The 25,129-nt window shown below is 39.3% G+C and overlaps 3 protein-coding genes across 3 annotated transcripts; all 3 read left to right on the forward strand.

Moving 5' to 3' along the window:
* The first annotated feature begins 7,546 nt into the window (after positions 1 to 7,546).
* On the forward strand, positions 7,547 to 9,408 carry LOC122974713 (E3 ubiquitin-protein ligase TRIM21-like). The gene has a single exon (XM_044342602.1). It carries the CDS (start codon positions 7,583 to 7,585, stop codon positions 9,224 to 9,226), a length of 1,644 nt encoding a protein of 547 aa, XP_044198537.1. The 5' UTR covers positions 7,547 to 7,582; the 3' UTR covers positions 9,227 to 9,408.
* An 8,072-nt stretch (positions 9,409 to 17,480) lies between these two features.
* LOC122976689 (E3 ubiquitin-protein ligase TRIM21-like) lies at positions 17,481 to 20,435 on the forward strand. Its single transcript, XM_044345315.1, has 2 exons — positions 17,481 to 17,550; positions 18,273 to 20,435. The coding sequence occupies exon 2, from the start codon at positions 18,282 to 18,284 to the stop codon at positions 19,923 to 19,925; it is 1,644 nt and encodes a 547-aa protein (XP_044201250.1). The 5' UTR covers positions 17,481 to 17,550; positions 18,273 to 18,281; the 3' UTR covers positions 19,926 to 20,435.
* Positions 20,436 to 23,095: 2,660 nt separating this feature from the next.
* LOC122976693 (E3 ubiquitin-protein ligase TRIM21-like) lies at positions 23,096 to 24,742 on the forward strand. The gene has a single exon (XM_044345326.1). It carries the CDS (start codon positions 23,096 to 23,098, stop codon positions 24,740 to 24,742), a length of 1,647 nt encoding a protein of 548 aa, XP_044201261.1.
* The last annotated feature ends 387 nt before the right edge of the window (positions 24,743 to 25,129 follow it).

Below are 25,129 nucleotides of genomic sequence, written 5' to 3' on the forward strand. Positions count from 1 at the left end.
AAAAAAGTAATTAAGCCACATCTACATCACTCATATTGTTACATGGAGGCACAACTGGGCAGCCTGAGGATGTGTTTCAAGGAGAGCAGAGGGAGCAACTTTTGAGCTGGAATCAGGAAAATTATCAGTTTCTAGGGAAATTCATAGTATTCAATTTTTAGTTTGTAATTAACTAAATTACATGACCCAAAGATATAGTTCACTACCGAAAAAGCTGCTGAGAAATGAATGTAGTTCCCCAACACTGAGAATAGAATAGAATAGAATACAGCAGAATGCCTTTATTGTCATTTCACGGCAGTATAATGAGACTGAAGGTCCGAGGGGCAGATTTAGTGATTTCAGGGACCCCATGCAGGAAAATGCCGTCTTGCTTTATTTTCACTCTTTCTCTAACTGGGAGTGTTGGTATTTCCTGTGGACTGTAAATATGGATGACGCGTCTCCACTTCCTGCTGTTATGTAAAAGTGAAGCCAAAATATCTTCTTTCAGAGAGCGGCCATCTTGCCTGTGTGACGTCATTTGGAGCCAAAGTCTTCGCAGCGGAGGGATGACGGCCCACGGGACAATCATGACGTCACCCCCCCCCCCCTTTTTTTATATTATCAAATAAGTAATTAAAAACAAACTTGTCAGACAACCACATACTTTTACTTCCAGTTAGGAAGTAAAAGTATATGGTTATATGGACGCAGAGGGAAACTGTTAGCCTAGCTTAGCATAAAGACAGGAAGCAGAGGGAAACTGTTAGCCTAGCTTAGCATAAAGACAGGAAGCAGATGGAAACTGTTAGCCTAGCTTAGCATAAAGACTGGAAGCAGAGGGAAACTGTTAGCCTAGCTTAGCATAAAGACTGGAAGCGGGGGGAAACTGTTAGCCTAGCTTAGCATAAAGCTAAAGCTTGGGCTTGTTTGTGATAAATAAAGTTGAAATATTCAATTCAATTTTTCCTTGTTGGTTTTTAAAGGGGCAGTGCAGAACTTTTACATATAAATGAAAATCTGTTACATTCAAGCACTTGCCAAACGAGTTCACACAGTGCTGGTTAAGCCTATCACCGTCTCTGTATTTCACTGTATACCAGAGATTTTAAATCTAGTGTCTGGTTTGACACTCCCGCGCTGGCCAAGCAGCTAACTTCTGGTTAGCTCTCTGCTAACTCGAATTACTGATAACACTTCTATACTTTGACTTGTCTAAAGGATTTGAATACTTCTTCCACCACTGTCAGATGTAGCCTGCTATTCCTGCTACTCTCCATTAAATGAAATCTGTTACGTGTCAAAGTACCTCCGGTGAGATGTGAGAACAGATCGATGCTATACACTTACTGTTAAAGCTTTCTCTGTTCACCTTCACTTCTATAAGAATCGTTTTAAAAGTTGTACACCAATTAAATTATTTTTAATGTTTTATATTTTAGATTGTCATTTTTATCATCTGATCAGTTCATGTATTTGTAGTTTTTGTCTTTATTTGATTGTGGAAAGTTTGAAAGAAGCAGGAAACAAAGGGAGAAAGAGAGAGGGAATCATACAGAACAAAGGTCAATTATTATTTATGTAGCACCAAATCACAACAGAGGTTATCTCAGGGCAGTTTTCACATAGAGCAGGTCGAGACCGAACTCTTTAATTTACAGAGACCCAACATTCGTCCATGAGCAGCACTTGGCGACTGCGGTGAGGAAAAACTCCCCTTTAACGGGAAGAAACTTCAAGCAGAACCCAGCTCTTTGTGGGCAGCCATCTGCTTTGACCAGTTGGGTTGAGAAAGAAGAAGAAGGGAGGCGGGGGAGACACAGAGAAGCATAAGAACAACAATAATAACAATAACAATGATAATAATAATAATAGAAATATGACTAACAGCAGTGAGTGTCAAAGCTGGACAGTAGCTGGTCCACAGCCGAATGTCTCCTGTGAGATGAGAAAGCACAAAACCACAGAGAAGAAGCCAAGTTAGCGACATGCATTAACAGTAGTTGAATGCATATAGATGGAGAGGAAGAGGAGGAGGGAGGAGCTCAGTGCATCATGGGTGTCTGCCTCCTGGACCGAAACTGGAAGATGGTTCCAGAGGAGAGGAGCCTGATAGCTGAAGGCTCTGCCCCCCATTCTACTAAATCACTAGGCCACCGAGAAGCCCCTTATTATTTTATTTTCAGTGTTTTATGTAAAACATTTTTAATGCCAATTGAAATTAGCATTAATATAATGCTTCTTTTCAATTTGGACATTGAATAAGTTTATTTCCACTTTAAATATGCACCCATGTATCCTATTTTCACATGAGAAATGGTTTTTATGATCTATTCTGCAAAATATACTCTTCGTCAGGTCAAACTGTGGTTGCTCCGAGGAAACAAAATCGTCTGTGGTAAGCAAAAAGGTTCCTGAAGGTTCATGTTGGGTTGTTTTAAGCAAGTCACGTAGTCCAGCATCAAGTTGAAATCTTATTCGTAAAAGACAGAGAAAGTTCATATAACACAGACTGCATACACCTCTCAACGTCCTCGTCTGATTTAGCAACAACTTGTAAGTTGTGATGTATGAACTGTTTCCATGTCCGAGCTGGACAGTGTCCCTTGTTGTTTGAATAATCTGAATTTTTAAAAAAAAGACTTATTTATGATAAGTTCTTCAATATGTTAACATTAGTTCACTAATGTATTGTTACAACTTTGGTAACTTTACTCTTGCTGCTAACGTTACCCTTTTCAAAGTCTGTTTATTTTATTAGCAACTTGTTACTGAGCAATGCTAACTAGCTTAAAGTTAAGTTAGTATGCTAACAATTGTGTCTGTATCATTAGCTTTAATGTTACTGACACTAAAATGCTACGTGATTGTTAACTATACTAGAGATACCAAGATAAACTACAGCCTGCATGTTTAACTATATTTTAGTAATCTGCACCAGATTAATCCTCACTGACTGCATACTGTGAACTTTACAGGCAATGAACACATCCGCTGTAGCGTTGTGACACTGGGAAGAAGATAGTCACATAGTTTTGAACAGCTTGTTGACATAAAAAAAACACAAGAACGTACAAACAAACAAATACACCAAGGAGCTAAAATGTGGAATAAAATTAGAGAATTAAGTTCCTACAATAGTTAAAATAATTACCAGAATATTGTCACCAAGAGGTTAACTAAACTTCTGTGGACAAAGCTCTGCTGAGAACTGCAGTGTTTGAGATTAAAAAGTGACCTTTCCTCTGGGCGGATTTGGATTGCCCAGCTTCATAGGCTCCTACCGCGCCGCTAATACCAACAAGACCATGTTCTGGTTTCCTTTGCCTGAAAGCAGCTGGTGTCAGATTGAGGCAAAGTCATGCTCCTCTTCTTCACTCACAAGCTCTTGCGCCCTTTTGGTTGGTCCTCAAGGGACTCCGGTGTGTAACAATCACTAGTTTATGCCAGCCAAGATAGATCCTTGGTACTCCTCTCTAGAGAGGAGAGACCTCCGCTGCCTGGGAGACTTGTATATAATCGGTCTGTTTTCCAGTTTCGATCAACTGTGTGAAGCTTTTAACTTGGATCACTCAGATTTTTTTAGATACTTTCAGCTACCTAACTTCAGTAAGACTCACTCCCCCCTCTTCCCTTAGATCCCTCCTCCCAGTGGAACATATCTGTTGGTCAAAGCAGGAACCTTATCCGAGGGTCATGTCTCAGTCGTTAATAAAATTAGAGTTTGCTGGAAAAAAGAACTTTTTCAGATGATTTCTGGAAAAAGGCTCTGGGAGCTGTCAACTCCTCCTCTACCTGTGTCAGGCTCAGCCTTATACAGTTGTATGTAGTTCATAGACTCTATTATTGTAAGGCTAAACCCTCCAAACTTTACCCGGATAAAGTGGATGAAAAATGTGAAAGATGCTCCCAAGCCCTCCTGTGATTTGACTTTTGGTCTTGTCTCAGTCTATCCGGCTTCTGGCGTTCGTTCTTTAACGCGATTTTGGAAATTTTGGAGTTGAGAATCTGTTCTTCCTCTCACATAGCAATCTTTGGCAGACCCCTGGGCAAATCACTACGATGGCCACCTAATCTAATGTTATTGCCTTTGCCTCTTTAATCGCCCGTAGAAAAATTTTTTGGAAATCCTCCCAGCCACCCTCTTTTAAAGCCTGGCTATGGGATATTTTGTTTCTGCTTATATTGGAAAAAATAAAGTCTCATTCATTCTCACTGGAGGCCATTGATTGATTATGTTGATTACCTTCCTCCTGGTGAAACGGCACCATAGACATCAGGCTTGGGCCCGTCTGGTGTGGACGGGTGCCTCGCTGTCAGCCCACCACATACACATGAAGCCTAAACAGGGTCTGGATGCTAGTAAATATAAACCCTTGTCCTCCATTTGTGATTTGGAGATTTAAACGGGTGGTTATTCATGAGTAGTCATCCATTTATTCACTTACTCGCTTATTGACCTTTTATTGTTATTATTCTTTACTTAGTTAACTGTTTATTTTGTCTTTTTTTCTCTTCTTTTTTTCTCCTTGATCACTTGTATTTATTCTTACGCAATGTGGTCCAATTCTGTTCTGGGAAGGGGTCTGTGGGATGGGGTAGGAGTAGGTGGAGGGGAGGTGGGCTTCGTTAAAAGGGATTTTGGGGATGTTAAAACGTTAAAAAGAAAATATAGACTCTCTCAATTGCATTGCGCATTTTGCCCTGTTTTCTGTTAATAATGTAATAAAAAGTGGTCTTTACACCACAACAATAGATCTGTGTCCTGTCAGAACTCTGCAGTGTCCCACAATACAGAAATACCAACTAGGTCACAGCAAGAGAAAATTGACTTTCAAAGACCTATTTTGGTCAATAGTGTGGCATAAATAATGTCTTTCACAAAGATTACTGAACCTCATTTAGTAACACATAACAATAAGGTGTTAAACACTGTATTTCATTATTTGCATTCAGAGTGACCAGCTTACTGTACCAGGTCACTCTGACCAGAACTGAATACAACATTATTGGTCAGCTGCCAAATATTTTTCCAGCCTGCCAAGATGATCAGAGCTTATCTGACACCAGCCATCTTGATAGATATTATTATACACTATGGATGTGCAGAGATCCCAGTATTTGTATTTGTATCTTTATTTGTATTCGAATAAAATTGGAAAGAGGCTTAAAAATCCTGTTTTTGTTTTAATTTTAGAAAATTAAAGTGTTACAATAAGTGTTCATGAATAAACTACCTTACAAAGGAGGTCCCCACATCAGGTCTTGAACTGGAGTCTCCCAGATCATAGACGACTGCGCTGACTACTGAGATAAAACTTTACTCATCACCTCATTGCAGACAGACCTCTAACTATTTATACACCCATAACTTCAAAGGCAATTCTTGCTTTGCACTTTTCATTGCCTATTTTTTACAAACTAACTTTGTGGAAAGGAGAAGGGGAACAACAGGTTATGCAAAGTCCATTGGGAGAACTTTGCTTGTGTCAGTAGCTCAGCTTTATCTCTGGGGAACACCCCCAACAAATCATTTTAAAAATATTTGTATGAAACAAATATTCATATAAAACCCACTATTTGTACTTTGCCGAATAATGTATTTGTATTCGGGCACACCCCTACTATACACACAATGTTACTTTAAAGCTCTGTCGTTAATGTATTATATTAATGTTGTAGAGTTGTTCTGAATGTTGGATTAAGAAATTAGTGAACTCTACTGGCTGACACTTATGTTGTTCTCTCATTGGCTGAGATCCTTTGCATGAACTGTAATACCATCAATGATATTTTCAATGTTCCTGCTAAAAACATACACACTTCATTTAAACAGATGGACATTTGCTAGTCTCAGTCTCAGTTAATTTATTTTCAGATAGATATCTTGAAATGCTGATCTATAGAATTTAAAATAAAAACTGCATAGGAGTTACGAATGTGCAGTCCATTACAACTTATTGCACACTGCAGACATGCAAAGCGACTTTTGCATGTATAAATTATGACAATTTAACAAAGAAGTGATTTCAGATTTAAATTCTAAAAAAGGTTCTATTTACATTTTAAGACCCAGACAGTCTAAATGTTAGCAGAAACAAGGCTAAAGCTCTCCATGTGTTTAATTAAATATGTGACTGTCTATGAGTTGGTCATCCTGTCTTTGAACGTAGGTTACAGTAGAGAGACGTCAGTGAACCATGTCAGCCTTTGGGGTTGCAGGATGTCCAGATGTGAGTCCACTGCAGCTGATCTCGCGCTCTTCAAAGCTTGTCTAACAAATAAATACAAAATATCAGACAATGCTGCTGCCTTTTCAAAAATCTATGTGTCACATTGGTTTTAAAGGTTTATAACTTTATTTTACATGTGTATTTAATACAAACTACTCTTGCAAAATGTTATATAAAGTTGCTTATGAGGCAGTGTTCACATCTACTTCTTGTATTTGACTGTATTTGACTAGTGACAATACAGCAGGTTGAGCTGAAAATCACATGATGAAATGCTGACATAATATCAACAGCTGAGTAATTAATTACTGTTTCTCATAAATCTGTATGTTGTGACCTTATCTTTTCTGATGTCTTCTGTGTTAGAACAACAATATTACCTGTTATTAAAAACTACTGCTGTAGATCAGGGAATCTGTTAGCTGGATGTCTTCTACTAGTTGATCAGATGACAACAGCTCCCTCACTCTGCATACCACACAGAAAAAGCTTTAGTGATCAGTTCACTGAAGGTTGCAGGTCCTAAATACATACAGTTATTGGCAAATTTAAGGTATCAAACTGCAGTAGATATAAAGTATAAGGAAATATGAAGACCCTAAGATATATTCTTAAATGTATGACTGACCTCTCTTTGTGAAAACTATTCAGCAACAACTAAAGGAAAGAAGAAAATACTAGAATCACATGAGGAGGTTAAATTTTACAGGATAAACAGTGAGCTGAACTTTAGACTGGCAATAGGATTTCATGAGAGCTGTAGAGGACCTGATCTGTTTTTGTGAAAACTGTTCTACGAGCTGCAATAAACTAACACTGCAGAAAAAGGAACATAACAGAAGTTATATGTCTCCCTAAAGATCAAACTCATATTGTGCCGGATGAATGTAACTACAGTCATATCTAAACCTGAGAGAGGAAACAAGACCTCACAAACAAGCTGCAGTAAAAAGTGGGGCCACGATGCAATGAGGAGGGCTTCAACTTCACAATCGTCAAATGAAACTGAAAGTTTGTCAGAAACACGAGGAGCTGCAGTCGACACAACTGTCTCTTTTTCTGTCTGAAGAAAAATTTAACCGAATTCTTCAGTTCTTTCTCAACAACTGACTCAAACACCGGTGAGTACAGCTGATAATATTTACTGTGTTTCAACAACCAGCAGTAACACAAAACTTACAGTTCAACAAAGATAATTACTCTTTTTTCGTTTCATATTGACAATTGTCAAGTGAAGTTAAGTGACACTAAACTACAGAACTCAACATTATTTTTGTCCATGATGACAATACACAAAAAATAATGAATAATTCTGTGATGAAATATATATTTTTTCACATTTTACCTTTTGTTCTCAGTGTGTAGATATGTCTGCTGCCAGCTGTCTGCAATCTAAACATCAGTTTCTGTGCTCCATCTGCCTGGATGTGTTCACTGATCCAGTCACCACATCATGTGGACACAACTTCTGCAAAAACTGCATCACTGAACACTGGAACAGTAATGACCAGTACCTGTGTCCAATGTGTAAAAAGGTTTTCAACACAAAACCTGAGCTTCATGTCAACACTTTGCTCTCTGAGATGGTTTCTCAGTTAAGACAGGAAGCTCAACAGAAAGCCAGCAGCAGCAGCTCAGAGCAACAAGCTGCCAAACCAGGAGAAGTTCCCTGTGACGTCTGTACTGGAACCAAACTGAAGGCCCTGAAGTCCTGTCTGGTGTGTCTGACCTCCTACTGTGAGACTCACCTGGAGCCTCATCTGACAATGTCAGGTCTGAAAAGACATCAGCTGATGGACCCTGTGGAGAACCTGGAAGACAGGATGTGTATGAAGCACGATAAACCTCTGGAGCTGTTCTGTAAGACCAACCAGACATGTGTCTGCATGCTCTGCACCTATTCTGACCACAAGACACATGAGTTTGTTCCTCTGAAAGAAGAATATGAAGGAAAGAAGGCAGAGCTGGGGAAGACAGAGGCTGAAATTCAGCAGATGATCCAGAAGAGACGATTGAAGATACAAAAGATCAAACAGTCAGTTGAGCTCAGTAAGGAAGCTGCAGACAGAGAGACAGCAGAAGGTGTTCAGGTCTTCACCGCTCTGAAGGAGTCTGTTGAGCGAGGTCAAGCAAAACTCATCAACTCAATTAAAAAAAGACAGAAAAAATCAGAGAAACAGGCTGAAGACTTCATCAAAGAGCTGGAACAGGAAATCTCTGAGCTGATGAAGAGAAGTTCTGAAGTGGAGAAGCTCTCACACTCTGAAGACCACCTCCACCTCCTCCAAAACTTCCCATCCCTGAAAGCTGCTCCACCCATCAAAGACTGGACAGAGGTCAGCATCCGTCCACCATCATATGAGGGGACTGTGGTGAGAGCTGTGGCTCAACTGGAGGATACGCTCAGTGAAGAGATGAAGAAGCTGGTTAAAGCTGAGCTGAAGAGGGTCCAGAAGTATGCAGTGGATGTGACTCTTGATCCTGATACAGCACATCCTGAACTCATCCTGTCTGATGATGGAAAACAAGTGAATCATGGCGATAAGAGGAAGAATCTTCCAGACAACCCAAAGAGATTTTCCGATTGTGCTAATGTTTTAGGAAAGCAGAGTTTCTCTTCAGGCAGATTTTACTTTGAGGTTCAGGTTAAAGGGAAGACTGAGTGGACTTTAGGAGTGGCCAGAGAGTCCATCAACAGGAAGGGACAAATCACACTGAGACCTCAGGATGGTTACTGGACTATATGGATGAGAAATGGAAATGAGTACAAAGCTCTTGCTGGGCCTGATGTCGATCTCTCTCTGAAGTCTCAGCCTCAGAAGGTGGGGATGTTTGTGGATTATGAGGAGGGTCTGGTCTCCTTTTATGACATAGACACTGTAGATCTTATCTGCAGCTTTACTGGCTGCTCCTTCACTGAGAAACTCTACCCATACTTCAGTCCCTGTCCTCATGATGGCAGTAAAAACTCTGCTCCTCTGATCATCTGTCCTGTCAATCAAACTGCCTGATCTCTTTGTATTGATTACTATTATTAAATTTATCTTTACATTGTACGGCCACTCTGTAAGTATACACCAGACAAAGTATTGATACTACAATACTGACACAGCAGTCAGGACTTACATGGCGATGGATTAGAGACATAAAAACACACCAAACAATGATAAACTGATACATTTTTAAAAGATTCAAGGTCATTCATGTTAAAAAAAAAAATTACATATTCAGTAATGTACTGTGTGAACTTGTTTCATTCAGGATATGACCAATGTGGTCATTCCTGTATGACTTGTTACATCATTATTGTTTTTTGTTGTTTTCTTTTATTTTTACATGTTGGATTTTTACCTTTTACTTCTCTTTTTACTGATTCCCCCCCACTATTCATTCATTAACCTCTTCACTAGTCATGGATCCATCATGACAAATGCATGTGGAGAAAATGTGTTCAAACCAACAGAACTGTAAAATCTATTTACTTGGAAACAAGAGAGTATGGTTTACTCAACTGAAATTTAAATATTTCAATTAAAATATATAATCATGTGTATCTAATAATACATTTCTCAATCATTTAGAAATTACCAATAACTCTACAATTTAAGTTTATTAAACTTTTAAAAAGAAGCGTCTTGGTCTGTGTTTTTTTCTGTCTTGTCTTTAGATCCAGTCTCTAGATTGGTTATCCACCTATGCACCAACACTCTGAGAAAGGCATCTGGATGTTTGAGTTCTCTTCTTAACATGAAAAGAAGAAAGAAACTTTTGACTCAAATAATGGAGCAAAATTATATCGCAGCAGACTGCTTTTCTGACAGTAAAATATTGTTTTGTGTCAGCTGTCAAAAAGCAGATTTTCATGCTAAAGACATACTTGAAAATGAACACATGCAAACAATTCAATTCAGTTCAATTCAATACTTCATTGCCATATCAACACTGTTGATTTTTCTAGTTTTTGTAAGTACTCGTGCAGCTGCATTCTGGACCAGCTGGAGAGTCTTTAGAGACTTGTTAGGGCAGCCTGATAATAAGGAATTGCAATAATCCAGCCTAGAAGTAACAAATGCGTGAACTAGTTTTTCTGCATCTTTTAGGGACAGGATGTGCCTGATTTTTGTGATATTACATAAGTGAAAAATGCAGTCCTTGAGATTTGTTTTTTTTGGGAGTTAAAGGACATATCCTGATCAAAGATAACTCCCAGATTCTTTACAGTGGTACTGAGGCCAGGGTAATACCATCAAGAGTAGTTACATCATTAGATAATGTGTTTCTAAGGTGTTTAGGACCAAGCACAATAACTTCAGTTTTATCTGAGTTTAGTAGCAGAAAATTGCAGGTCATCCAGGTCTTTATATCCTTAAGGCATGCTTAGAGTTTAGTTAACTGATTGGTTTCATCTGGCTTCATTGATAAATATAATTGAGTATCATCTGCATAACAATGAAAACTTATGGAGTGCTCCAAATAATATTACCTAAAGGGAGCATATATGAGGTGAATAGTATTGGTCTAAGCACAGAACCTTGTGGAACTCCATGTCTAACTTTTGCATGCGTGGAGAATTCATCATTAATGTGTACAAACTGGAATCGATCTGATAAATAGGACTTAAACCAGTTTAATGCAGTTCCTTTAATGCCAATTAAATGTTCCAGTTTCTGTAATAGAATGTGATGGTCAATGGTGTCAAAATTACCCATTATCATCTTGTGGGGAAAAAAACCTAAAGAGCTTTGTGCTGCTACATTTGTTTTAAAGTGCTTGTTGTGTTGTGCTGCTACCTACCTACTTTTTAAGTGCTTGTTGACCATGCTTGCTCTGCTACTGCAAGTTCTTGTGTGTCAGAGATCAAGAATTGAACAGCCTCAGGACATGTGCTGTTTCTGAGGCAAGACGTCCTACACCGAAGACTCTGGAGTTTCCTTCCTGAGGGGAGGGGTTTGAAGAGGGAGCTAGCAGTGTAAGAGGGGTTGATTACCACCTCCTGCAATTTGCGTCTGATACGTGTGGCTTATAGGTCACAGCCAATGATCTTAGAAGCTGTGCGCACCACTCATTCAAACTGTCCCCTCTCAAGGACGGTTGTGTTGCCATTCCACACTGTGACTGAGAATTTGAGGACACTCTCCACAGTAACACTGAAGAAGTGCAGCATTGCCTCCCTAGTCACACCAAACTTTTTAAGCTGGCATAGAAAGTGAGGCCTCTGGTGGGCCTTATTGATTATGTGGCTGATGTTAACCTCCCACACAGTGTGTGGCATACGGTGGTGCCAAGGAATTTAAATGTGTCAACCCTCTCCACTATCTAATCATTGATGACCAATGGAGGGAGGACCTCCTTACCCCTCCAGAAGTCAACTATCATTTATTTTTTATTAGCAATGTTTAAAACCAGGTTGTTTGCCTTACACCACTCCACTAGGGCTCCAACCTCAGCACTATAACCTGATTAGTCACCATTCCTTACCATACTTGACACTGTTGTGTCATTAACAAATTTAATAATCTGCACAGATTCAGAATGATATAGACAATCGCTAGTATAGGGAGTACAGCAGAGGTGAGATATCACAAACCTGAGGGGCCCCAGTGTTGAGGGTCGTAGGCCTAGAGGACATGTTACCTACCTTAACCACCTACTTCATATCAGACAGAAAATTTAAAATCCAGTTGCATAATGATTAATTCCCAACACCTGGAGTTTATAGTTTATAAATAGTTAGTAAACATATATAAGGTATTTTCACAATGTTCATGTAGAAATATTTCTTTTTCTAATGCTGTCTAGAATAAAATATGTATTAAATAAACAAACAATCATATTCTACATACTGTATAATCAGTCATCTACCACATCTCCTGTTAACATCCATAAACTGTTTATATTCTAAATTTGTTATTATTCTATTTTAGATAGCCTACATCATTGTGATTTCTACAGATCAATATCCAAATCATCATCATATTATGTGGGACATGACTGGAAACTCCCATTTCATCTCCACCACCACCAAACAGGCATCTTCAGATTAAACTAAAAATTTGTCAGAGTGACACAAAACTGCAGTCAAGACATGTCTCTGTGTTTCTGTTGTTGGGTCTCACCAGCCGACCACGTTTCAAGACTCCAAGGAACAAAGGGAGTCCTCAAGAAACTTTCTCCAGGCATTGGTTGTTCACACCCAAGCATGACCTCCACCCATGGACCCAGGTTAACAAAACTAGATGTTCCCCTCTTCTCTTTTTTCTTTCCCCTCACATCTGCCGTGGGAGCAGCCCTGCTGCCCAGCTCTCTGCTCTCTCTGCTCTCTCGTGTGGCCTGCTCACAGCAGACACATACAGACACAAACTCTTTTCTTTACGGCAGAAGACGTGAAAGCCTGCCTAAGACTGAGTAACTAAGTTATCTAGTGCCAGCTGCTACCACACAAGTCTGCTGGTTGATTTAACAAGCACATGAGCCAAGAACCAGAGTTAGCCTGTTGCCTCAAAAGATCACCCTCACAACTGTCCAAAGGGAGGTGACAAAATGCAGCACAGGGTCACTGAGTGTAACCGCCATGTCCACCAACTGCATCAAGATAGACATTCACATAATAGAAGCAGTAGAAGGCCATACGCAGAGATTCTGGCCCAGAAGTGTGACCAGACAATGGACAGATCGGACGATGACTGCAGCATCTCTGACCACAGTTCAAAACATGGTCACTATCCATCAGACAGTGACAGCACCTCTGAATGTCTCTCTCCCTCTGGCTACACAGAGCATTACAGCGCTTAGCCCCAAGTTAAAAACCTAAGGCACAAGAGCCCCAAAGATCACTTCTCATGATCCTAGATAACAACACAGTCCACCCTTGTGTATGTGTGTGTGTTTGATAATTATTAATTATTGCTGATAGCCGAACTTGTAGCCAAGGCCCAACACTGTCTTTAGAAAACTTTACCTGAGTTCAAAGATCTTTCTCAACAACCTGTCAGAATCTTTGCAAACACTGGTGAGTACAAGAAGAAAACATTTACTGTATTTCAGCAGGTTTTTAAACAAAACTTCAACTCAGACATGTTTTTAAACTCTTTTCATTTCATAATGACTCTTGTCAAAAGGACAGGTCAGTTAAGTGAAATTCAAATGTGCTAAACTTTAAAGAAACAGGCTGAAAGAGCTGGAACAGGAAATCTTTGAGCTGATGAAGAGAAGTTCTCACGCTCTGAAGACCACATCCACCTCTTCCAAAATGTCCTGTCCCTGAAAGCTGCTCCACGCACCAAAGACTGGACAGAGGTCAGCGTCCATCCACCATCATATGAGGGGACTGTGGTGAGAGCTGTGACTCAACTAGAGGAGACGCTCAGTAAAGAGATGAAGAAGCTGTCTGAGGCTGAGCTGAAGAGGGTCCAGCAGTATGCAGTGGATGTGACTCTTGATCCTGATACAGCACATCCTCATCGCATCCTGTTTGATGATGGGAAACAAGTAGACAGTGGTGATGTGAAGAAGAATTTCCCATACAACCCAAAGAGATTTACACGTTATGCAAGTGTTTTAGGAAAGCAGAGTTTCTCTTCAGGCAGATTTTACTTTGTTTGGTTCAGGTTAAAGGAAAAACTGCCTGGGATTTAGGAGTGGCCAGAGAGTCAATCAACAGGAAGAGAGTAGTCACACTGAAACCTCAGAATGTTTACTTGACTATGTGGTTGAGAAATGGAAATGAGTACAGAGCTTGTAATAACCCTCCATTTGATTTCTCTCTGAAGTCTCAGCTTCAGAAGGCCCATTACAAGCACTGAATAAGTGCGTTGAACAAATCAACGATTGAATGTGCCAGAATTTTCTTCATTAAACAAAGACAAAACTGAAGTAATTGTTTTTGGAGCCAAGGCTCAGCTTCAAACAATAATGTTAAAAACCACAAACTAAGCCAGAAATCTTGGTGTAGTCATGAACTCAGACCTGAATTTCAACAGCCAGATTAAGACAATTATAAAGTCAGCGTATCACCTGAAGTATATATCAAGAATTAAAGTACTTATGTCTCAGCAGGATTTGGTAAAATTTGTTCTTCAGTAGACTTGACTACTGTAATGGTGTCCTCACAGGTCTCCCTAAAAAATCTATCAGACAGCTGCAGCTTATTCAGAAGAGTCCTCACTAAGACCAAGAAAGTGGATCATATCACCACAGAATTGATTTTAAAATACTGCTGTTGGTTTATAAAGCACTGACTGATTTAGAACCAAAATACATTTCTGATCTTCTGCTACGTTATGAACCATCCAGACCTCTGAAGTGGTCTGGATCAGGTCAGCTTTCTGTTCCCAGAGTCAAAACTAAACATGGAGAAGCAGCGTTCAGTTTTTATGCTCCACATATCTGGAACAAACTCCCAGAAAACTGCAGGTCTGCTGCAACTTGCAGTTCTTTTAAATCAAAGATGAAGACTTTTCTGTTTGCCACTGCCTTTTATTAAATAATCATTCATTTATTACACTGCACTGTAACTTTTATTCTTGTATTTTATACCTGTCTATTTTATCTTGTTTTTGTTTTCTGTTCTTGTAGCTCTTTAATGATGTTTTTGATTGTATTTAAATGTCCTTTTATTGTGTGATTCTTTTGTACTTAATGCGCTGAGAGGCATCAGGGAGAGCGCATAATTAAAGCACCCCAAAAAACAATCACTCTGACAAAACACTCAACACAGAGTGAGTCCTAGAAAAACAAGACACTTTTCTTTAATACAATTGACGAAAAAAGAATAATCCAACTCTGCGGATACCTCACTGTATCCTGTAACATATCTTGAAATATACAAATTGATGGATTAAAATTAAATTTCACCCCAATACCCCTGATAACCAATGTTCTATATCAAACCAAATCTTCTGAATTTTTGCTACAGTCCCAAAAAATGTGGATCATTGAATCAGTGACTTTATTTCTTGTACAGTAGGTTCTGCACATTATTTTATATTGGACTAAATGCAAATTTTCATTGGCTGTAATATCTCTTGTTAAATTCCAACATTCCCTCCATCTTAAATTAATATCGTTTCTCTTTAAATCTTGGTTCCACAAAAACTGATACTTAAACACTGGAAATGTATATACCCTCCTATACTACTACACTGGAAAAAAAGAAATGTGTTACTATTTGAACATGGAAAAGACAAAAGTCACCGAAATGAACAAATGAGCCCAATTTGAAATCATATGGGGAGAAGTATTACAAGCATTGAATAGGCTACATAAAAAAACATGGCCTTCATACTTAAACCTGGTTTGAGGTTCTTTGGTTTTTATTTGGTTTTGGCTTTTTCTAGTATTTCTTTTTTTGCTAGAATGTAGGACAGGTGGACAGTAATGCCACCTAGAACATAACAATCGAGTGGTCAGAATCAAGAGGATCATGTTGTTGAAGATTCAGTTGGTGAAGGATATATAGGGTACTCCATAGAGAGGAATGGTATTCCAGTTATATATAATGTATGTGTATGTTTTTTTTTATATTTAACATATTTCACTTAAGTTGATCAGATATGAAGATACTGAGATTGAGCTTGTTTGTTTGATGTGTGGGGTAAATGTGTGTTGTATTATGTTATATTTTGTTTTGTTTTTTTTGTTTTACTTTGTCATTAAGATTGAGTGTTTTTGTTTTGTTGGTGTGTGAAGTGTATATTTTATATATTGAGAAATCTAAATAAAATCGTATAAAAAAAAGAAAAAAAATGAAAGATATCCACAGATAGAAACAGATGAAAGAGCAGGGGGTGTTAACAGATAATTAAAGTTAGTTATTATAGTTATAATTACTATTAAAATAAGTTCTTGCTCAAATCATCAACATCTTGAGATATGAGTGAAAATTAGGCTATTGTTCTTGCAACTGCATTTATAACATTTTTTTATTATATGGAGCAGAGCAAGTGGACCCAAATCCAGGAGACCGTAGGCAGAGCAAAGCTGAAGAATAATGTCTTTATTCCAGGCTCGGGTTTACAGTTTTTATTTTTTAAAGTATGATGATTGATATTTATATAGGTAAGGTATCTTCACAAGCTATTTTTGGCTTCCAACCTCTCCTGCACAATGTTAAAACTTTTTAAATATTTACTGTCTTTTTTATTTATGTGCAAATCCATGAAACAAAATATCATCTCAGTAATAATTATGTGAAAAAAGACTGTATCTTAGAGTCATAAAGAAACAACAGTCCCTTTACAACTCTGCAACAATCTTACTGTCAGTCCAAAGTTCAGCTCACTGTTTGTCCTGTAATATTTTAACCCTGCTAATGTTTAATAAGAAAACACATTAGATTATGTTATATTGTTATTATGTTAAAACTTGCATAAAGATAATGGTCCAACAGGAGAAGAAGCCCCTCGAAACAAGAACTAATGAACTAATTTCTCAATGTATGCCTCAATATTCTACACCAGTGTTATTAGAATATAATGGAGATATTGTTCTTAATTAATGATAAATATATTTCAGCTTTAAAACAAATGTGCCCAAAGTCAGATGACGGTACAATAAATTTCCTGTTTGTGGAGGGGTTTCATTTTGCTGTCAGTCTTCCTCTCAAAGTGACTGAGGTTTACACAAGTTGTATGTGTTTCCCCCCTGTGTCCAGCAGAGGTCAGTATAACAGCACACATCAGGAGGACAGTTTGTTTAAGGCAGGGACAGACTCATGGATGTTTAAAGAAATTAGATACAGCATCGGAGGCAGGGCCCCATTCATTCCCATGAAAGTTGCTCAGTGGCGCATGAAGCCAATAAAGCCACTTCCTGAAAATATACTGTGCATGCTCAGTGGCCCCAATGAGCCCACGGAGCATGCTAACTTCCGGTTTAGCCCTCCGGCTAACTTGAATGGGGATAAAAGATTCAACTGTGCAGCTCTTCTAGGCTATCAAAATTTGATCGGACTGAATGGATCAAATTCTCATAGTGAAATGAGTCATTTTGTGGGGGTTGTTACACTGTTGATTTACAGACATTTCTTTCACAATGTAATCTATGGGAATAAGTCTTTTTGGGCCCAATAGCGTCACGTGACGTTGTAATTACACGGTTTGGCCACTATATCAAATTGACTTCAAAGCCCAGAACTCTTCCTGTATTCAATTCTCTTTACACATGCATGAACAGACTGCACACACCTCTCAACTTCCTCATCTGATTCAGCAACAACTACAGGAGAGAAGAGAGTTAACACAGAGGAGCTGCAGTCGACACAATTGTCTCTGTTGCTGTCTGAAGAAAAATTAAATTGAGTTCTTCAGTTCTTTCTCAACAACTGACTCAAACACTGGTGAGTACAGCTGATAATATTTACTGTTTCAACAACCAGCATTAACACAAAACTTACAGTTCAACACAGACAAGTACACGCTTGAGCTCATGAGCTGAACTTTGGACTGACAGTATGATTGTTACAGAGTTGTAAGGTTGTAAAGGATTGTAAAGGGATTGATGTCAGTCTGTAAACAGTGCCACACATCTTGTGTCAAATGCATGCCACTATAATCGCTTCCAAGCAATAGAACTGGATTATGAGATAAGGCAGAACTGGAAATACAGGACAGGTTCAGTGTAAGACTCTTCAGATTAAACTATTTGTCAGAGTGACACAAAGCTGCAGTTGAGACACGTGTTTCGGCAGGTTTTCACGCAAGACTTCAGCTTTACTCAGAAACTAAATTTAACTCTTTTCATTTCATAATGACTATGGTCAAAACGACAGTTCAGTTAAGTGAAATTCAAATTTGCTAAACTTTATATTCCAGTAATCACACAATGAATAATCAAACCTTGTGTAAATAAATATTCTTTCTTTTCTTTCACACAACATAAAATGGGTGTTGTCTCTTAAGGGTTCATAACATTATTTGCTTTGCCAGTTTTCTTTCTGCCCTCCTTCCTGTTGTTGGTGCCTGGTATCTTTCATGTGAGCATACTTTGATATTTATAAACCAATTATGAAGAATTCTTTAATAACATTTTTAATGTTTACAATTTACCTTTTCCTCTCAGTGTGTAGATATGTCTACTGCCAGCTGTCTGCGATCTGAAGATCAGTTTCTGTGCTCCATCTGTCTGGATGTGTTCACTGATCCAGTCACCACATCGTGTGGACACAACTTCTGTAAAAACTGCATCACTGAACACTGGAACAGTAATGACCAGTACCTGTGTCCCATCTGTAAGGAAGTTTTTATCACAAGACCTGAGCTGCATGTCAACACTTTGCTCTCTGGGATGGTTTCTCAGTTCAGACAGGAATCTCGACAGAAAGCCAGCAGCAGCAGCTCAGAGCAACAAGCTGCCAAACCAGGAGAAGTTCCCTGTGACATCTGTACTGGAACCAAACTGAAGGCCCTGAAGTCCTGTCTGGTGTGTCTGGCCTCCTACTGTGAGACTCACCTGGAGCCTCATCTGACAGCTTCTCGTCTGAAAAGACATCAGCTGATGGACCCTGTGGAGAACCTGGAAGACAGGATGTGTATGAAGCACGATAAACCTCTGGAGCTGTTCTGTAAGACCGACCAGACATGTGTCTGCATGCTCTGCTCTGTTTTAGACCACAAGACACATGAGTTTGTTCCTCTTAAAGAAGAATATGAAGGAAAGAAGGCAGAGCTGGGGAAGACAGAGGCTGAAATTCAGCAGATGATCCAGAAGAGACAACTGAAGATTCAAGAGATCAAACACTCAGTCGACCTCAGTAAGAAGGACGCAGACAGAGAGATAGCAGAAGGTGTTCGGGTCTTCAATGTTCTGAAGGAGTCTATTAAGAGAGGCGAGGAAATTGTCAAAACAATCAAAGAGAGGCAGAAAACGACAGAGAAACAGGCTGACGTCTTCATCAAAGAGCTGGAACAGGAAATCTCTAAGCTGATGAAGAGAAGCTCTGAGGTGAAGCAGCTCTCATGCTCTGAAGACCACCTCCACCTCCTCCAAAACATCCCGTCCCTGAAAGCTGCTCCACCCACCAAAGACTGGACAGAGGTCAGCGTCTGTCCACCATCATATGAGGGGACTGTGGTGAAAGCTGTGGCTCAGGTGGACAAGACGCTCAGCAAAGAGATGAGGAAGCTGTTCACTGAGGCTGAGCTGAAGAGGGTCCAGCAGTATGCAGTGGATGTGACTCTTGATCCTGATACAGCACATCCTAAACTCATCTTGTCTGGTGATGGAAAGAAAGTAAATCATGGTGATGCGAAGAAGAATCTCCCAGACAACCCAAAGAGATTTACACGTTATGCAAATGTTTTAGGAAAGCAGAGTTTCTCTTCAGGCAGATTTTACTTTGAGGTTCAGGTTAAAGGGAAGACTGACTGGACTTTAGGAGTGGCCAGAGAGTCGATCAACAGGAAGGGAGAAATCCGACTGAGCCCTCAGAATGGTTACTGGTGTATATGGTTAAGAAATGCCAGTGTGTATGAAGCTCTTACTGGTGTTTTAATTGATCTCTCTCTGCAGTCTCAGCCTCAGAAGGTGGGGGTGTTTGTGGATTATGAGGAGGGTCTGGTCTCCTTTTATGACGTAGATGCTGCAGCTCTTATCTACTCCTTTACTGGCTGCTCCTTCACTGAGAAACTCTACCCATACTTCAGTCCCTGTCTGAATGATGGTGGTAAAAACTCTGCCCCTCTGATCATCTGTCCTGTCAATCAAACGGCCTGATCTATTTTTTAATGATCAACATCTGACTAAGTATTTCCAATAATACTTATTAAATCAATTTCTATATCTAATGCCCACTGCGCGAATACACACCAGACAAAGTATTGATACTACAACATTGGCACAGCAGTCAATACCAGGATATTGATGGATTAGACACATAAAAAGAAAACAAACTGATCAATTTTTAAATGAATAGATTCACTGTCATTCATGATAAAAAATGCACATATTCAGTGGTAAAGTACAGCGTAAACTTGTTTCCATCAGGATATGATTAATGTGGTAATTCCATTATGATTTATTATAGCATTGTCTTGTTTGATGTATTTTGGATTTTTATCTTTTACTGCATCAATGCAGAGGCCTACTATTGATTCATTAACCTCTTCACCACTGGTTAATGTGTCTACAGTGATGTAACATATATCAAAAATTTTATTCTTGTATGAAATGCTGGTATATACATATGTAGTCATTCAAATCCATATCAATCAGAAGTTAATAATAAATCTGCAATGTTAAGTTTCAATAAACCCTTAATAAGAAGCATCTTGGTCTATGGTTTTTGCTCAGTCTGGTCTTTAGATCCAGCAAGCACCAGATAGTTATCAGAAATGGGTCCTTTTTCACCCGTGGGCACTTCTTTTTACATGGTCATAGATTAGAAGGCTTTTTTTTTTTTTTGGTACATTTGAGTTTGGCCAAATAACTATAATTTTCTTCATCTGGTAACCCCGAGTAATACTGGCTAGACATAGTTTTAACTAGCTAGCTAATGCAATTTATTTGTTATTTAGTTTGCTCAATATTAGAACTGTTAAAAGGCCGAGATGTCCCTTTACTGAGCATCAGTGCCCACCATTGGACCAATCAGAATTGAGTGTTCAGCCAAGCCAATGTATAATCCCATTATAACAAACACACGTATGCCAATGTATCACATAACCAATAAACAAAATGATGCATAATGATTACAATCAAATGGACTATTAATCTGTACCTGTACTGTGGTTCTAAAGCAGTATGAGGAGTGATCTGTTCTGACAAGATCCCACAGAAAAGGCTTTTTGGGGAGGAAGTTAAACAGCAAGATCAAATAAATAATAGAATCACAAATATTATATCTTATACACCTTCAGTGTGAGGGAAATGGTACAGACTCACTGCAACTTACATGTTAATTTTAATATACAATATATTAGTTGATGTCATGAGCTGCTCTTTGTTCATAACCTGGTAGATCAGAGGGTTTCTTTTTTGGTGTGGCGCCTTCTCTGATGGAAAAAAGCTGAATAAGAGTAAACCACAGCATGAGTCCAAATGGTTGAAATTATTTACCACAGCCATAAATGTCCACTACATTACACAGTCTGTTCCTGGCTCAGTCTGACCCCTAGTGGACAGAAACTACATGAAATAAAGAGATGATTCAGGTTATGTTTAATCAATCAATTTTCAACAACTGAAACACTCGTAAAATGTATTTTTATTTCCACATGACACTTGTTTATGTGATACGTCCATGCAAAATTAAAGATGATCAAACTTACTGAATGACTGTTGAGAGGCAGCACGGTTCAAGTGTGTGAATATCTGCATGTTCAAACACTAACATGCCCACACACACACACACACACACACACACACACACACACACACACACACACACACATATTTTGTTTGTGCTTATGCCTGTAAGACCAGTTCAACTTGCTAGGAATGCAAAAGGTACAGTAAACATGCAGGTCACACACACACACTCAGCATAGTGTTACTGATATGCAGTATGAGCAGCAACCATCCATAAAGTAGTGCTGCTTAATGATAAGGTGACAGGTGGTAGAATACAATGTATGATTTACTTCTGTTAATGTTAAAAGCACTTTGTACTGTGTACAAAGGGTAAATTTGTTTCTTCCTCTGCATATAAATACCTCTCACCAAGAAAATTCAATTTACCAAAGTTTACTTGTAAACTATCAGAATGTGGAGGCAAACAGCCAAGTGTTCATTCCCATGAAATTCTCAGTGGCGCATGAAGCCAAGAAAGCCACTTCTTGAAAACATGTGCTAGCTCTATGGGTCCAATGCACCCATGAATCATGCTCATTAGAGACTTTTTGTGGGGGTTGTTACACTCAAAAAAATGTATCTGCTGATTTACAGACATTTCTTTCACAATGTAATCTGTGGGAAAAGTCTTTTTGGGCGCAATAGCGTCACGTAATGTTGTAATTACACAGTTTGGCCACTATATCAAATTGACTTCAAAGCCCAGCGCTCTTCCTGTATTCAGTTCTCTTTATACATGCATGAACAGACTGCACACACCTCTCAACTTCCTCATCTTATTCAGCAACAACTACAGGAGAGAAGAGAGTTAACACAGAGGAGCTGCAGTCGACACAATTGTTTCTGTTTCCGTCTGAAGAAAAATTAAATCGAGTTCTTCAGTTCTTTCTCAACAACTGACTCAAACACTGGTGAGTACAGCTGATAATATTTACTGTTTCAACAACCTGCATTAACACAAAACTTACAGTTCAACACAGACAAGTACTTGCTTGAGCTTGTGAGCTGACCTTTGGACCGACAGTATGATTGTTACAGAGTTGTAAAGGATTGTAAAGGATCTGTTGTTTCTGATCATAAGATATATTCCTACATGTGGCACTGACGTCAGTCTGTAAACAGTGCCACACATCTTGTGTCAAATGCATGTCACCATAATCACGTCCAAGCAATAGAACTGGAGTATGAGATAAGGCAGAACTGGAAATACAGGACAGGTTCAGTGTCAGACTCTTCAGATTAAACTATTTGTCAGAGTGACACAAAGCTGCAGTTGAGACACGTCTCTGTGTTTCTGTCTTTAGAAAACTTTACCTGAGTTTAAAGATCTTTCTCAACAACACTGGTGAGTACAGAAGAAAACATTTACTGTGTTTCTGCAGGTTTTCACACAAAACATAATGTAAAATAAAACCTTCTGTAAATAAATATTCTTTCTTTTCTTTCACACAACATAAGATGGGTGTTGTCTCTTAACGGTTCATAACATTATTTGCTTTGCCAGTTTTCTTTCTGCCCTCCTTTCGGTTGTTGGTGCCAAATTATTTAATTATCTTTATTTTTTACAATTTAACTTTTCTTCTCAGTGTGCAGATATGTCTGCTGCCAGCTGTCTGCGATCTGAAGATCAGTTTCTGTGCTCCATCTGTCTGGATGTGTTCACTGATCCAGTCACCACATCCTGTGGACACAACTTCTGTAAAAACTGCATCACTGAACACTGGAACACTAATGACCAGTACCTGTGTCCCATGTGTAAAGAGGTTTTTACCAGAAGAGCTGATTTGAGAGTCAATACTCTGCTCTCTGAGATGGTTTCTCAGTTCAGACAGGAAGCTCAACAGAAAGCCAGCAGCAGCAGCAGCTCAGAGCAACAAGCTGCCAAACCAGGAGAAGTTCCCTGTGACGTCTGTACTGGAACCAAATTGAAGGCCCTGAAGTCCTGTCTGGTGTGTCTGGCCTCCTACTGTGAGACTCACCTGGAGCCTCATCTGACAGCTTCACGTCTGAAAAGACACCAGCTGATGGACCCTGTGGAGAACCTGGAAGACAGGATGTGTATGAAGCACGATAAACCTCTAGAGCTGTTCTGTAAGACCGACCAGACATGTGTCTGCAAGTTCTGCCCTATTTTAGACCACAAGACACATGAGTTTGTTCCTCTGAAAGAAGAATATGAAGGAAAGAAGGCAGAGCTGGGGAAGACAGAGGCTGAAATTCAGCAGATGATCCAGAAGAGACAACTGAAGATTCAAGAGATCAAACACTCAGTTGACCTCAGTAAGAAAGATGCAGACAGAGAGAAAGCAGAAGGCGTTCGGGTCTTCGATGCTCTGAAGGAGTCTATTAGGAGAAGCGAGGCAAAAGTTGTCAAAACAATCAAAGAGAGGCAGAAAACGACAGAGAAACAGGCTGAAGACTTCATCAAAGAGCTGGAACAGGAAATCTCTGAGCTGAAAAAGAGATGCACTGAGGTGAAGCAGCTCTGTCACTCTGAAGACCACCTCCACCTCCTCCAAAACTTCCCGTTCCTGAAAGCTGCTCCACCCACCAAAGACTGGACAGAGGTCAGCGTCCATCCATCATATGAGGGGACTGTGGTGAGAGCTGTGACTCAGCTGGAGGAGACGCTCAGTAAAGAGATGAAGAAGCTGCTCACTGAGGCTGAGCTGAAGAGGGTCCAGCAGTATGCAGTGGATGTGACTCTTGATCCTGATACAGCACATCCTAAACTCGTCCTGTCTGATGATGGGAAACAAGTAAACTGTAGTGATGTGAAGAAGAATCTCACAGACAACCCAAAGAGATTTATGCGTTATGCTAATGTTTTAGGAAAGCAGAGTTTCTCTTCAGGCAGATTTTACTTTGAGGTTCAGGTCAAAGGGAAGACTGACTGGGATTTAGGAGTGGCCAGAGAGTCGATCAACAGGAAGGGAGTAGTCACACTGAAACCTCAGAATGGTTACTGGACTATATGGTTGAGAAATGGAAATGAGTATAGAGCTTGTAATGACCCTCCATTTGATTTCTCTCTGAAGTCTCAGCCTCAGAAGGTGGGGGTGTTTGTGGATTATGAGGTGGGTCTGGTCTCCTTTTATGATGTAGATGCTGCAGCTCTTATCTACTCCTTTACTGGCTGCTCCTTCACTGAGAAACTCTACCCATACTTCAGTCCCCGCCCTAATGATGGTGGTAAAAACTCTGCCCCTCTGATCATCTGTCCTGTCAATCAAACTGCCTGATCTATTTTTTATGGTCCTTTTATGATCCCTCCCTGCAAATCTGGGCCAAACCTGAAATTCATGTAAATTAAATGTCTCATCATTATGCAACTTATATAATGTTAGTTGTCATGTAGAAGAACGGTATAACTTTCATAATTGTGTGACTATCTACTAAAGAGATATAGGACTTTGATTTTATTAGTTTTATACTAAATGTGACAATACTGCCCTCTAGTGACAAGAGTTGAATCCCCTTATGTTAAGAGTTGATAAATGTTTGGTAACCATGTATGTGTATTTTAAAATCACCCAAGTGTTTAACTTCTGATCTATTAACCTCATAGACAATCATATTTTAGTAGTTAAATTAGATAAGTAGTTATATTTAAAGAATTAAGTTTCTGA

Source organism: Thunnus albacares, chromosome 3, assembly GCF_914725855.1.
Source record: "Thunnus albacares chromosome 3, fThuAlb1.1, whole genome shotgun sequence".
Classification (NCBI taxonomy): Eukaryota; Metazoa; Chordata; class Actinopteri; order Scombriformes; family Scombridae; genus Thunnus; species Thunnus albacares.

Bases quoted from the DNA above. Each gene is read 5' to 3' on its own strand.
- LOC122976693 (XM_044345326.1), top strand. From the start codon at position 23,096: ATGTCTGCTGCCAGCTGTCTGCGATCTGAAGATCAGTTTCTGTGCTCC.
- LOC122976689 (XM_044345315.1), top strand. From the start codon at position 18,282: ATGTCTACTGCCAGCTGTCTGCGATCTGAAGATCAGTTTCTGTGCTCC.
- LOC122974713 (XM_044342602.1), top strand. From the start codon at position 7,583: ATGTCTGCTGCCAGCTGTCTGCAATCTAAACATCAGTTTCTGTGCTCC.